This window comes from Excalfactoria chinensis, chromosome 3 (genome assembly GCF_039878825.1).
Source record: "Excalfactoria chinensis isolate bCotChi1 chromosome 3, bCotChi1.hap2, whole genome shotgun sequence".
In the NCBI taxonomy this organism is placed as follows: Eukaryota; Metazoa; Chordata; class Aves; order Galliformes; family Phasianidae; genus Excalfactoria; species Excalfactoria chinensis.
Window position 1 is genome coordinate 85659803 of NC_092827.1, and position 13901 is coordinate 85673703.

The following is a 13901-nucleotide window of genomic DNA, read 5'->3' on the forward strand; positions in this document are numbered from 1 at the left end:
GATTGGGCTTGAACAAATTTGTTAAAGGCTCTCAGACTTTTAGGTGCCAAACTTCAGCTAGTTCAGGGTTAATGTAAAGTCATAGTGTAGTACTTGACCAAAGACTCAGTGTGAGTTCTGGACTTCCCTGTGCTTCACTTATGCATTTATGAGAAGGGGAAATATAAAATTTCTAACTACTTAATAATGTTGGGAGGGTAAACACGTGGAAGACCAAAAGGTGGAGGACATGCAAGTGTCCTCATACTGAATTTAACAAGGTTGTAAAGAACATGACACATTTATTTGTAAATGTGTATGGCATGATTATACACTCACAAAGCATATTTTGGAGGGAAGGGCAGAGGTTGGAAGAAGAAGAAAGTAAATTAGGTGGTTTAAAAAAAAACAAAAACAAAAAAACAACACAAAGGCAGTAGTTACTGTGTAGTGAACAGGAAGGTGTAAGTTACAAAGTTTCTGCGTTATCCGAAAGGATTTCCACAAAACTAGTGTGGGTACACATGTAAAATATTCTTGTTTGATCACGTCCAGACCAATATTTCTACCAAAAGAAATCACTTTCTGTAAATAAGTGTGCATCTTTGCCTGGGCACTGGTGATGAGGCATTTATTAACTACTAATCTCTTGAGCCTAAATGGCACCCCAAAAGGGGGGAAACCATCTTAGCTAGTAGAAATGTGATGAGATACATTTCATACAGATTTAATCAGATAGCTCCTGAGGGTCCAGAAAAAGAATATTTTGATCCCTTAAAATCAATATGACATTCAGTATCAAAACACATGTTTGCCCTTTTCAAAGGGTAATTGCTATAATTGAGCTGCGCAGTCAGGCTGGATGTGAACCTGTGGCAATGTGGCCACCTGCTGCATGGCAGCCAAGTTGTTTGGATCTGTCCAGTTGGTTCAACAGCAGAAACTCAGCAGCTCCTCTGTGCAGTTTATCAGTATATGCTCTGCTTTGCCAGGGATTTATCCATTAAAATACACAGGTTGCTCAGAAAGTATTACCTCCTGCTTGTTTCTGCATAACCAAATATGCACTGGAACAGGTTTCTCAAGGAGGCTGTGGATGCCCTGTCCCTGAAGGCATTCAAGGCCAGGCTGGATGTGGCTCTGGGCAGCCTGGTCTGGTGGTTGGTGACACTGCACGTAGGAGGGGGGTTGAAACTAGATGATCATTGTGGTCCTTTTCAACCCAGGCCATTCTGTGATTCTATGAAATTACAACTGATACTCCAGAGAGCACAATAACGCTGTTTAATAGAGCAAGTTCTTGCCCACAAAATGGTATTTTTTAACTTAGTCACCAGCATTAGCTGATCTCCATGGATGAGCTGATTGAGACACTCTCTATTTTGTGGTATGACAGCTGTGTACAACCATCCAGAATGTCTTTTCTTTCATGTCACTGTCAGCACTGCTGCAAGGCACTACCCACTGCCTTACTGTGCTCATTTGGGTCACTGTAAACATTTAGCAGGTGTTGGTGAGTGTTAATAGTTGTAATTTTTTTTCTGCATGGAGGAATTCACTGATAAACCTCTGCTTCATCTGTACTTCCATATCAGATACCATTTTGTCAGACTGTCTCTCTGCTGCCATCTGTCCCAAGTCAACAATGTGTAATGGAACACAGCTGGGGAGGTTCAACCTCAACTGCTATACTACCAAAATCCTCCTCTGACTTAGTGGGCTAAGGAAATAAAATAAGAGGCATAACTTTCAGAGCTGCCATCAGGAGTCTATTCTTTTAACACTGCTTTCTGAAAGACCGAGGCAGTGAACTACAGAAGAGAATATTTTTCTCTACTTGAAACAGAGGATAGATGCATTTGAAAAAAAAAATAAATAATCAATTGGCTGCCACTTTTTTTTTTTTTTTTTCTGAAGGTGTGAATGCAAAGATGTTCTCATTTCTAGACCTGAACAAAAGTGTGTCTTCTCAGTTTTAAAAGAGAGAAACTACTCATGTCATCAGAAAAAAATAAAAAATCTGGGATAGAAGTTTCAAACACTTTGTCATTTTTCTCAAAACCTGTAATGAGTTTGTAGTTTGCATAATGCTACTAATTTCTACTTAATAGCTGTTCTGTTCTAGATACAAAAGTTAGGCATCTTCATTTTCAAATACATAAAAAGTGGGTAATATGGGGGGAAAAAATAATTCCTATCAGTTTCTTGGTCTGGTTGGCTGGCTTAGCATCCCTTTCCTTTGAGCTGTATAGCTGACTCAAGGATTGGGGTTTCCCAAAGCAATCTATCACTTGAATCATGGAGGCTGTGAGAGTTGTGGAGCTGAAACCATGGAGTATGTTATTTTGATGAGTGGAGCAGTTACTTATATGGCTGTTGTAAATTCATTATATACTTCATTCTGCAAGCTTCTTTTAAAATGCGTTTCTTGTCTACAACGCCTGTCAGAGACGACATAATGTGCAGATTCCCCGTGTGTGAGAGGCATGCTGGGCATTAGCAGAATATAAAAGGGATTTGGTGAGACCAGAAGTCAGATTATGCTCCTGGTTACGGAAGTGAATTAATGAGGTATGTTAGGGGAAGGACAGCATGAAGACAGTACTGATGTTACCTGGGTGAAGTTTACCCCATTCTGCAAGGTGAACGTTGCTCTGCTTGTACAGGGGAGCAAAACCCTCAGGAATTACAACAGCAGTATGAAATATAAATATGTTTCCTTTCTCCTTACATAAATGATGGATTAGCTTTCTGCTGAAGAATCAGGGAGAATAGAATGTAAGGACAATTTGGGTAACTCAAGAAGTAGGTTGTGGTGCAGCAACAGACTGTTACGAAACATGGTGCTCCAGGAAGTATGATTAACATGTAATAGAAGCTCCATGGTGTATCTGTTCACTGAAGTGCTTCTTGTCATGACAGCACTGTGGCTTGTACAGTGTGCAGCAAGCAGCTGGATGGAGATGGGGTGTACTGCCTGTGGAGTGCTGTTTTATCCAGCAATGTGTTAGTGAGATTCAGTTTAAAGAAAAGCTAATCATACAAGACCTCCTTTATGTCATTTATGGGAGAAAAGTAACAGTTTGAAGGTACAAGTGGACCCATCCTTACTTCAAGCAAAATATACCTGTGATTTAGAGCAAGAATACACAGAGCTGAACATGAACTTCTTGTTCTCGTAGTGATTAGCAGCAGATGAGAAGTATGCTGTAGCAATAATGATCTATCGTAATAGCTATGGGATGCACAGAAAGTGCCAGTTTGCTTAATGAAGTAAAGTGAGAAAAATTGCCTGCTTGACTTGTGGTTGACTGGGCTGGTATTTTGTCACTGTTATGGTACCATTTTTGTGGAACAAGTGAATAATAACATTCTTAAACCAAGAGAAGGGAGAGCTGTTTCCAGATTCCCCAGTACAAGTTTTATAAATCTGGTGTATCCAGACTCTGGTTCTGAATTGCATTAAGACTCTGCAGGAATTACACCCTGGCAGCTATTCAAGCTCCTGTTGCTGCATAAACAGAGATATTTATGAAAACAGAGTAGTTTGAATCTGTTTGTCCCTTTTGGTTGGCGATGAGCTAATTTTGTTTTTAAACTCAAGGGTCTTTCCTGCTTGCTGCATGAAGGCACAGAGTGAGCTCGATGGAGCTGAAATTTCCTGAATTATAATAATCAGTAATTTCAACCCTGGCTCTGGTTTAGGGAAGAATACTAGGTTATCCTAAGAGCACTCTGATTTTATTCACCTGCACTGAGTCATGTTCTTGTCTTGGTATTACTGCATGAACAATTTACAAGTTCCAGGGCTTGTAGCTGATGATTCCTATTTCATACTAGGTAACATGGCTTAGTGGCATGGTGGTGATGGGTTGATGGTCTTTAAACCTTAATGATTCTGTGAGTCTATAATTCTGTCCTTTGTTTAACTTGAGAAAGCTTATTAGTTATTTTGTTAAAGCTTTAATAACAAAAGCAATTTTTCCTCACTTTTTTTTTTTTTTTTTAAACCTACGTAAACGTTGTTGTTATAACATTGCATTTATTGTTCTTATTATTACTATTTGTAAGCAGAAACTATGGCAAAATATCTGGGAGTAAAATGTATTCCAGTCATGTTTTCTGTAACAGAGTTGGGTGAGGGGCAGTTCTTTCTTCTGTGTGCTGAAAACGTTTTGACACAGAGCTTTTCTTTAGTTCACCTGTGTGAGAGCAGAAATAAAGATTAAGGAAACATAAATGGGTTTCTTGAAGAAAATCCATTTTAAACCTACATGCTCAAAATAGTTAAACAAAAGTTCTGATAAATTAGATATTCCCTGAATGTGCTTTGCATTATGGAAGCTTATGGTTGGTGTGCATCAATAATATGCTATTTTAAATAGAAAACTGACATTGCAGGTTCTCAATAGAGAAGGTAAAATCTCTAAAATCTGTCAGATTTTTCAGAGAAAAATTGGGTGTTCATTCAATGCTTTTAGTGTTTATATGGAAAGTATATTTTATGCAGAATTTAATGTTGAAGACAAAAACTGAGACATGTCTCAATTATGTGCTAAAATATTTTGCTTTTGATCTTCTACATGTTACCTTTTCTACTAAAAAAGATAAGGTAATTCCTTTAAAATATGTTGCTTAATTTATCCATAGAAAATAATCCCCCCCCCCTTTTTTTTCTTTTCTTTTTCTTTTTTCTTTTTTTTTTATTTTTTCCCTTTATGAGTTCTCCCTCTGCCCTCCCTCACAGTACTCACTGCTGTTCTGAAAAGTGCAATAATTTCAGAACTTATGCTGTATTATTACTAATGGCTTACTGCTTCCACAAAACATGAGTATGAAACAAATTAAGTTCAAAGAGGATTTGACAACATTTTCAATTTATTTATTTATTTATTCACAATGTCTTCTGTGTCATGTGGTTAACCTAGTAGGACTTGTTTGCAACTGTTCTGTTCCTGTAGTCCTTAAAAATTGTGTAGTGTGATATGTGTAACTTCTTTTTAAACATCTCAAGTTGTTTGTAATTTAGGCTTTGGAAACATCTCCCCACGCACACAAGGTGGAAAGATATTCTGTATCATCTATGCCTTACTGGGAATTCCTCTGTTTGGATTTCTCTTGGCTGGTGTTGGAGATCAACTAGGAACAATCTTTGGAAAAGGAATTGCCAAAGTAGAAGATACCTTTGTTGTGAGTATGCTGGCTGATTGTTTTAAATTTAACATGTGTAATGCATGGGGTGCAGCCCATCCTTGTAACCAGATGTCTAGAAAATGTAGGGAGAACATTGCAAACTCTGAACATATTGAACACCGTTAATTGAGAGTTGGATGGGGTCCAACGTTTTCTATAATAGTGATGATTAGGAGGAACAAAACATTTTATTTTTGTTTTGCCCTTAAATTACTCCAAACTTGCTGTGATGTTTACCTTTAGATGTTGTAGTGTAGTATGTAGTAGGAAATCACTGACATGGGGAAAGGAGGGGTTGAGCTGTAGCGTTGACTTCTGGCAATTACTGTTCCTTTGCATTGGTTCACAGAAGATCTTTGGTGTCTGAGTTTAAAACCATGGTTCTCAAAATCAGATGGCACCATGCATGAGGAAATGCTCACAGTCCGTACACGCTAATATTTCTAGATTTACTGGTCTGTAACTGGTTAATCCTTTGTGTGTTCAGGGTTGCAGGATGGCCTAAATGGTACAGAGCCTGCTGTCTCTTGCCTGTCATTGGACTTATGGTATTTGCAGCTTCAGTTAAACTTAGCTCAGCCTAAAGGTTCATGTCCTTCATTTTGTCTGGCCTGTGAATCTTTAGTTACTCCATGGAAAGCAGCACAGCCTAAGTGGAGGAAGAGACCCAACAGATTTATAAATATATAGATAATGTTAAGCTGCAGCCAGTCCTTAAGAACCAAATACCAGAAATTATAGCAAAGGAAGTTTGTTGCTTAACTTATTCTGTTTCATACACAGTAGCTTGAAAGACAAAATTAAGAAAAAGCACTTTTTTTATTTTTATTTATTTGAGGACATCAGTTCAAGTCCCAATAAGTTATTGATGAATAGCAGCAATTTCCATTGAGATTTGGCTAAAAAGGGTAAGAACGTTCCATGAGTGCATTTTATTTTTATCCATTTCACTTTTTTATTATAATGGAATTTCAGTTTTTCTTTCAAGTACAAAAGCCATCAGACCAATTTGTTTGGTCTCTTAGACTCTTGCTCACAGGGATAATGGACTCCCTCTTTTCTTTCCTTTTTTCCTTCCCTGTAATATTTGTGTACGTGCAACAAGAATTCAGTGACTTGTCGTCTTCTGGCAGTCTGAATAAAAACACTGATATGCATTTTGCTGTGCAGATCATTCCTTCATTCTGTTCACTAATTTTCCAAATAGATGGGAGAAAACTGATGGGTCAGAGCAGGGAATTTCTTGTTGCCATGAGTTATTACTGAGATTTGGGTTACTAAAGCTGGCTTTGGTTATGCTGACTGAAAACATGGTTTCTGTTGGCGCTAAAGTTAAATACAAGAAATAGTCCAGTTTTGTGCAATCCTTTGCTTCTCTAAATTTAAACCAGTATGTTGTAGCTGGTTGGATGACTCTTTGGAAAAAAAAGAAGAAAACAACAAAAAACACTGAGAGGAGAATTGTCAAATTGGTAGGGAATACAGTATTGCAAAGTCATGTTTGACATTCTACCTGTAGTACAGTAGCTTTTTATCAACAGCTTAATAACTTATGCAACAAGTAAAGAGCAAAGTCCTGTAATTCTATAGATTAACTCAGACTGGGGAGAGTTGAAGGTGTGAGGACAGAATTCTACTTCAGTGTGATGCTGAGGATTTTGAAAAGCAATCTGAATACATAGTATTCAGTACATGCAGGACAAATTCACATTGCAGTGCAATATAATGAAATATAATGAGATAATCAATATAATGACATAATCAATTTTGCAGTGAAATATAAAAAATGTAATTGAAATGTCTCAGACTTTTTCTTCCATGGGGAATTCACACGTCTCCAATCTGTAGACTGCCATTTTGACTCCAGCTTATAGTAGTGATGCTTGTCTTGTCACTGGTAATGAAGTGATCCAGGAAACTGTGACTGTCAGCCCTTCTGTTTCTGCGTGAGCATTTGTACAACCCACCTGGCACAAGTTCTGGGATATTCCAAAATAGCCACCATTGTTCCAAATACATCAAAGCTGACAGCCAGCTCTGTACACAGTTCCCTTGTCATAATTCACCAATTTGTGTGGATGAACTCATTGGGTTGCTTTTCATTTCATGGTATCATAGTAATTAGTGGTTATTTAGAGCATGGCTTGTCTTTCACATCACTATCACCACTGCTGAAATGCACCACCCACCACCTAAGTGTGCTCACATCCACTCTTGGGTCTCCATAAATGTCCAGCAAGCATTGGTGAATGTCACTGGGTGCCATTTTTTTCATGTAGAGGAATTCAGTGACACATTTTTGCTTCACACACGCTTCCATATCAGAAATCATTCTGTCAGACTGCTCCTCTGCTACTGTCAGTCCCACAGCAACAGAATGTAAAGGAATATCGTCTGGAAGGTTTGTCCTCTACTTCCATACCACTAATGTCCTTCACTGATATCATGGGCTGTGATTTCATGGCAGGCAATGGTATTGGAGCAGCCCTCCTATTTGATTAAAGGGAAATACAGTTAAAATTACTATTTTTAATTAGGTATTTATGAATGAAGAAAGCAGACATCTGAAGTGCAAACACGACTTGAAGCTCACTCAAATACTTAGCCATCATTCAAAGCTAGCACAATCAGCTGTTAACATCAATGCATGTTGCACATACCACCCACCCAGACCACAAAGCCAGTCACAGTGAAGAGTAAAGACGTACTCTGCATTTCCTACTATAAAATGCTTCCTAGGATACTCATGTTTGCTTTGAAAACACGTTCAAATTAAAACCATGCTTTGGCTTTTATTTTCCCTGTTTGTGAACTATGGTGTGTGCACATTGGGTAAGAGGTGCTTATTGATGGCAGCACAGTTTTATTAACAACAGATTATTTTTTTTTTTCTTTTTCCCCTTCTCTTTCTTCCATAGAAATGGAATGTGAGTCAGACAAAGATTCGCATTATTTCAACAATAATATTCATACTCTTTGGCTGCGTGCTGTTTGTCGCTCTTCCTGCAGTTATATTCAAGCACATAGAAGGCTGGAGCACACTAGATGCAATTTACTTTGTCGTTATCACTTTAACTACCATTGGATTTGGTGACTATGTTGCAGGTAATTATTTTTTTTTCTCATAACTTTATCTTATAATGTTTTGCACAATTACGTCTTGCTTTTATTTTATTTGTGGGTGGGGTTATAAACCCAACCACGTGTGAGCACGCACGTGTGTGTGTGTGGGGGGTGTTCTAACCTTTGTTTTACAATTTTACCCTTCATCATATTTGTCTCGAGTCCCTTGAAGAACGTTAGATCATACTGCAAGCTACAGATAGGAGGTGGGATAATTAACCTGTCTCAATGCATCTTAATTCTTTTTCTCTGCTATTTTGTCAAAAAGATGCTTTATCTAATTTTAGATTATTTTTGTCCTCACCGATTATGTGGTATATAAGAAGAATTATGGTGTTTTAGTCTGCTGAATATTCTTACTTTATCAGGAATCCCTTAGTGTCTCATATTGCTTTGTTATACAACACAGTTTTTGTGAGCATCCTTTGGCTTTCAATGCATTTTTCCAGATTTCTGCTTCTACCACTGAAATTCACTGTTGTTGTACCTTTCTGTGCTTTGCTTGTTAGGTGTTCATTTTTTCACATGTATTTTATAATATGAAAAGAAGGTTTTAGTATATCCCATAAACAACATATCCAATATTGAGAGGTGCCTCTTTCCCAGTTCTGGAGCCTCTGTGTGTCAGACAGAGGCAATAGAAATAAGCTTACTCCATCTGATATCAGCAGCAGTGAGGAGGGAAGGATAGGGCTGATGTCAGTGACCTGTTTTGCTGGAGGAAAGCACAGCTAGCAGATATTCACGTGATGTGGTCTTCTTCCATGTCACATCTGAAGTTACTGCCATTGCATGAGTCCAAGTGCACCCAGTGTTTGAGTCTTATGCTGAGTAGCTCCTAGTAACTATTTCTGTGATGCTTTTGTATTTCTTTTGGATGTCTCTGACTTTTACCCGTCTCTTTCCTCATATTGTTTTTCTTACTTCAATTTTGTCTTCGTGATTTTGTGGTTTGGAACAAATTCTGACTAATACAAAATCAAAAATTTGTGCTGTTTCATACCAAAGAGTCTGGGTGCTCTGAATTTTTCTGTGCTGTGGGGCATGTGCATGGCAGGGAATAAAAATAATTGTGTATGAGGACCTAGTGATATTTACTGTAAGACATTATGTGAAATAGCCCACTTGTCTCTAGCTGGAACACTGAGTACATTCATCGTTACTCTCATTATAAACTTCCGCAGATTTCTATTTGTAGACCACTTAATATCGTAATTTGTTTCTACATTGTCTTTTTTGTTGTGTTTTTTTATTTTACCAGGAAATGCGTTTTCCTTCTACTGAATGCCCTTGAATTATGTTGTTCTATACTTCATGGTCTTTCATAGTCCTTAAGCATATTTTTAATTTTAAAATTCTGGTGAAATGGTGCTATCAAAATGCTGTGAATGTTTTCTATTTCCTTTTAGAACAACATGCACAAGACTTGTATTTGTACTGAGATGTTATTAGCTTAAAGATTCAGAGTGTAGGAACTGGATTTGTACTTGTAGAAGATGCTAAAGAGAAAAGGTTGAGGACACTTTTATCATTGTATGAGGCTAACGTGGCCAATGGATTGTATTTTGTCAGAGACAACGTTGACAGTAAGCTTACTAATTTTCATCTTGTTTGTATGGACTGATGTACTCTGATGCCTGATGATAAGAATGCACAGGACTGATTTGTGTACTTGGCACGTTGGAGGGAAGGGGTACCATCCAGAGAGGCTTGTGCAGACTTGAGAAGTGGGCCTACATGAACCTCATGAAGTTCAAGGCCAAGTGCAAGGTCCTGCATCTGGGTTAGGGTAATTCCAAGCAAAAAAATGCAGGCTGGGCAGAGAATAGATTTAGAGCAACCCTGTGGAACCTTGGGGCTGCTGGTTGAGGAAAAGCTCAACGTGAGCAGGCAGAATACATTTGCAGTTTGGAGAGCCAAAAGTCTCCTGGGCAATATGAAAAACAGTGTGACCTGTATGCCAGAGGTGGTGATTGTTTCCATCTGCTCTACCTGCATAATGCCCCACCTGTGGTGCTGTGTTCAGCTCTGAGGCCTCTAGCTATTTTAAAAGGCAAACTGATTCTGCAAGTACTCAATAAAGCTGATAACATTTATCTGAATAACTAAGTTTCCTTATTAATTTTGAGAAAGCATGCAGACTCTTTTGCAAATTAACAAATTAGTAAGCAGACTTCACGATTTCTGACCTGCTTTTTTTCCTTTTACGTAAGTCGTAACTACCTCTTAAATCCTAAACATCACTTTTATTACAAGCTTCATCTAGAACACTATCACTCAAAAATTTAGAAAAGCTGAGTGCCTTAAACAGAAGTTAAGCAAGTGCATGGAGATAAGCATTTAATGGGGTGAAAGGGTGTAGGATAGGTTGTCCTATAGAACATAAGTATTTCACCTGACAGAAGCATCTGGATTTGTTGCGACTCTAGAAAATGACATTTTTTGGTTCTGGTTATTGATGGTGAGTCATGAAGCAGGAAGAATTCTTTATCAGTCCACTTCTCAGTGCCTAGGTGGCAATGCAAGTGGGAAAAAAAAAAGTCTTGGGCTGGCATTAATTTAGTTCTTTTTATGATTTTCTTGGCCGAGAAGGCAGGTTTCTTAAATCATATCTGAGGTGTAAATTGCTGTCTTCCACTTAGAATGACAGTCAAAGCTAAAACAGCGTGGTAGGCAGTGGAACTTCAAATTGTGATTACAATGGAGTGGGCTTCTAGGAAAAAATAAAGTATTTGGCAATTCTTGTAGCATATTGGAGCTCCATGGGATATTTCATAACTGTCAACTTTGTTTCATAAAGTTCCCTCAAACAAAACAAAATTCCAAACAATTTAAAACTTCAAAATATTTTGGTAATTATCATATTATCTTTCTGGGAAGCATCATCCCAGAAGAAAACCCATGTTTTCAAGACGTACGTAGGAATGTTACAGTTATTATAAGCTGTACTGGGGTTAAGAGACTTCTTCCAGTATCTGCCACTTTTCACTAACATGAAACAGGCTGCCTGGCACCTGTGGATTTGAAGCCTTGGAGAACTTTGAGGAAGGAAAGGAGAGCCTTTCCAAATAGTTGTATGAGAAAGTAGCCAACAGAGGAGCTAGGGATTAGGGAATGTATTAAAGACTGTAGGGCTGGTTGTTGTAACAGAAGTTTTTGTACAGCTCTCGAGTTTTTCTACAAGTTAATTTTCATTTACACTGGAGGACAAGCACTCCCAGGAACAAGAAGAACAGAATGCCCTTTTTGCACTGAGAATCCAAGTTGTCATTCGCAGCCTCTGGAAATTTCAGCTGCAGTTTCCGCCAGCAAGAGAACTCTTAAGGCATACATCAAATGCTGATCATTCAAGGGTCAAGCAAGGAGGGAAAAGATGAAGAGGTTTTGTATTCAAAGTTCAAGAAAATACATGGACAGTGTTCCAAAAAACAAACTTAATCTTTTTCTGTTTTTTTAAAATGGGTTCTTTTTTTGGTTGATGGGGTTGATTGGCATGGGAGATGGACTTTTTTTAAATTTTTTTATTTTTTTATTTTTTATTCCTGTATTTTCTCATTCTCATTATTATTATTATTATTATTTAGGGTTTGTTTGTTTGTTTGTTTGTTTTTAATTGAAGAAAGTTTACCATTCTAGCTTCTCCCTCTCACACACATGCACACACAAAGGAAACCGTTCTAAAGGAACAGCCAGGACTCTCTTGAAAATCATGACATACTAATTCAAATACTTCTTGTTTTCGAAGAAATCACTTTAATTCTACAGAAATATCAAACTTATGTTACTAATGTTCTGTGAAGGAGGAAAGTAAGAGAGTTTTTCACGTCATTTTTCTGGTGTAAGGAAGTTGCCTACCTAAGTTAGCAATGAAGTCAAAAAATGTACAGCATGTTCCTATGTGCAGATAAATCCTTTAACTGCAGTTCAAATTGGAAGGTATTGCAGATGTTTCTGAAAGAGAGAGTGTAGCAGCTATCAAATATAAAATAGATTAGATGCCTAAAAATTGACTGAATTCTGTGGAGGTCAGAAATTATTAATAACACATGAGTAGCGTGTTTCTCAGTGGGGCATATTGATATCATTTCATAAGGTTAAGCAGTGAATTAGTGCAATTAAAGTGAGTCTCCACTTGAAGAATATTTTCTGAAGTGTTTTTTTTCCTTTGATCTGTGACTTTTAGAATATTGCTTTTTCACTGTTTTGGGCTGTAACTGAATTAAGGGTGTTTCCATTTTAATCCATTTATCTGTGTCTGCTCTGAATTGCTCAGCTGGAGATCCAGTTTGTAGAACACTGATAGATTTAATGTCACCAAAGTGGAACACCTCACCTACTTGTCATAGCAACCCAGAATCTTGCTTTCTCCTGCTGGCATTGTGTCTTTTTGGCATTCAGAAGTGCTCCTGTCACCTCAGCGTTTCACATCTGTCAGTGTGAACCGTGCAGGCTGCTTTAAGTTTGAGTCAGTGTGCAGTGTCTCTTGACTTCTGAGTAGGACAACAGTGACAGTTTGGAATGAACCAGAGGCTTTTTGGTAATAAGTAATTAAGGTACTCTGTGCCGATAGCTTTTTCTATTCTCTACTTATGGTTTTTAAGGAAAAGTATAAGCAAAAAAGACTTCACAGAAATAAAATTTTGGTTGGTTACCTGTAAAAAGAAAGGGAAAAGAGTGGCATCAACAAAGGAAACTTTTTACTTAATCTATGTAATTGCTTTTTATATGTATAAATACATATAGAGAGAGTTTTCTCAGGACAAGTATGCTTAGGTGCATCTCTTTCTTCATGGCCTTCCTTTAAATCAATAAGGACTCACCAAGGAGTCCTTAGAATTCATAAATTCAACAAGTGATAAGCTATCCTGGAGTGTATTGACTGCCCCTTGCAAAAGTTGGAAAGCTGAACTCCATTGGGCATGGCTAGATGGAGCCATCTCCTGGTCAGAAAGCAAAGAAAGATGTTAATTGAATATCAAGATGTCCTAACTCCTGACCTGGTATTTAACCTTCCTATAAATAAATTGGGATGACACAGTGAAGGAAATGTTGCTTGCAGACTGATATATTTGATCTCTAGTTTCCATTTACAAACTTTATACTCCAGAAGAAGGCTGGTGAGAGGATACTTCGTATTGTATTTCCTTGTGCAGGAAAAACCTTGTCCTATAAGCAGGTGATGAATGTGAACCAAGGAGTGTGGTTCATGGTTGGCTCCTGACAGAGCTGTGAAGCACCATGGCAATCAGCGCCTTTTTGAATGATAGCAGGGCAAAAACATGGATAAATCTTGTTTGGCTGGGTTGGTATGAAGCAGCTGTTAAAAAATTGCTTTATCTGGGGTCTCGTTTGCATTGAAGTACCACTTACTCACTTTTGCAGGTAGGCTGTCTTCTATTCCAGACCGTCTTGTAACTGTGCAGGTGTTAAGTACCCGTTTTTTTAAATTATGGATTTATCTCTTAGGCAGTTAAATAAACCACTCCTGCTCAGCAGTTTTTATTACTGAAAAGGATTGTTGACATGAGGAAAAACAATTTCTGTCTATGAGGGCTTCCTCACAAAGATAACAATCAGTAAAATTTGCTTGTAACCTGTGTGATGAT

General features: G+C 37.8%; 1 protein-coding gene across 4 annotated transcripts in view; it reads left to right on the top strand.

Annotated features, from left to right (window-relative positions):
* The window catches only part of KCNK2 (potassium two pore domain channel subfamily K member 2), a 120572-nt gene that overhangs the window by 88435 nt on the left and 18236 nt on the right, over nt 1–13901 (top strand). For all 4 annotated transcript variants that reach the window (XM_072333264.1, XM_072333263.1, XM_072333266.1 and 1 more), the window contains 2 exons: nt 5009–5169; nt 8091–8277. In XM_072333264.1, the coding sequence (XP_072189365.1) occupies nt 5009–5169; nt 8091–8277 (348 nt within the window). The remainder of the gene's footprint in view (nt 1–5008; nt 5170–8090; nt 8278–13901) is intronic.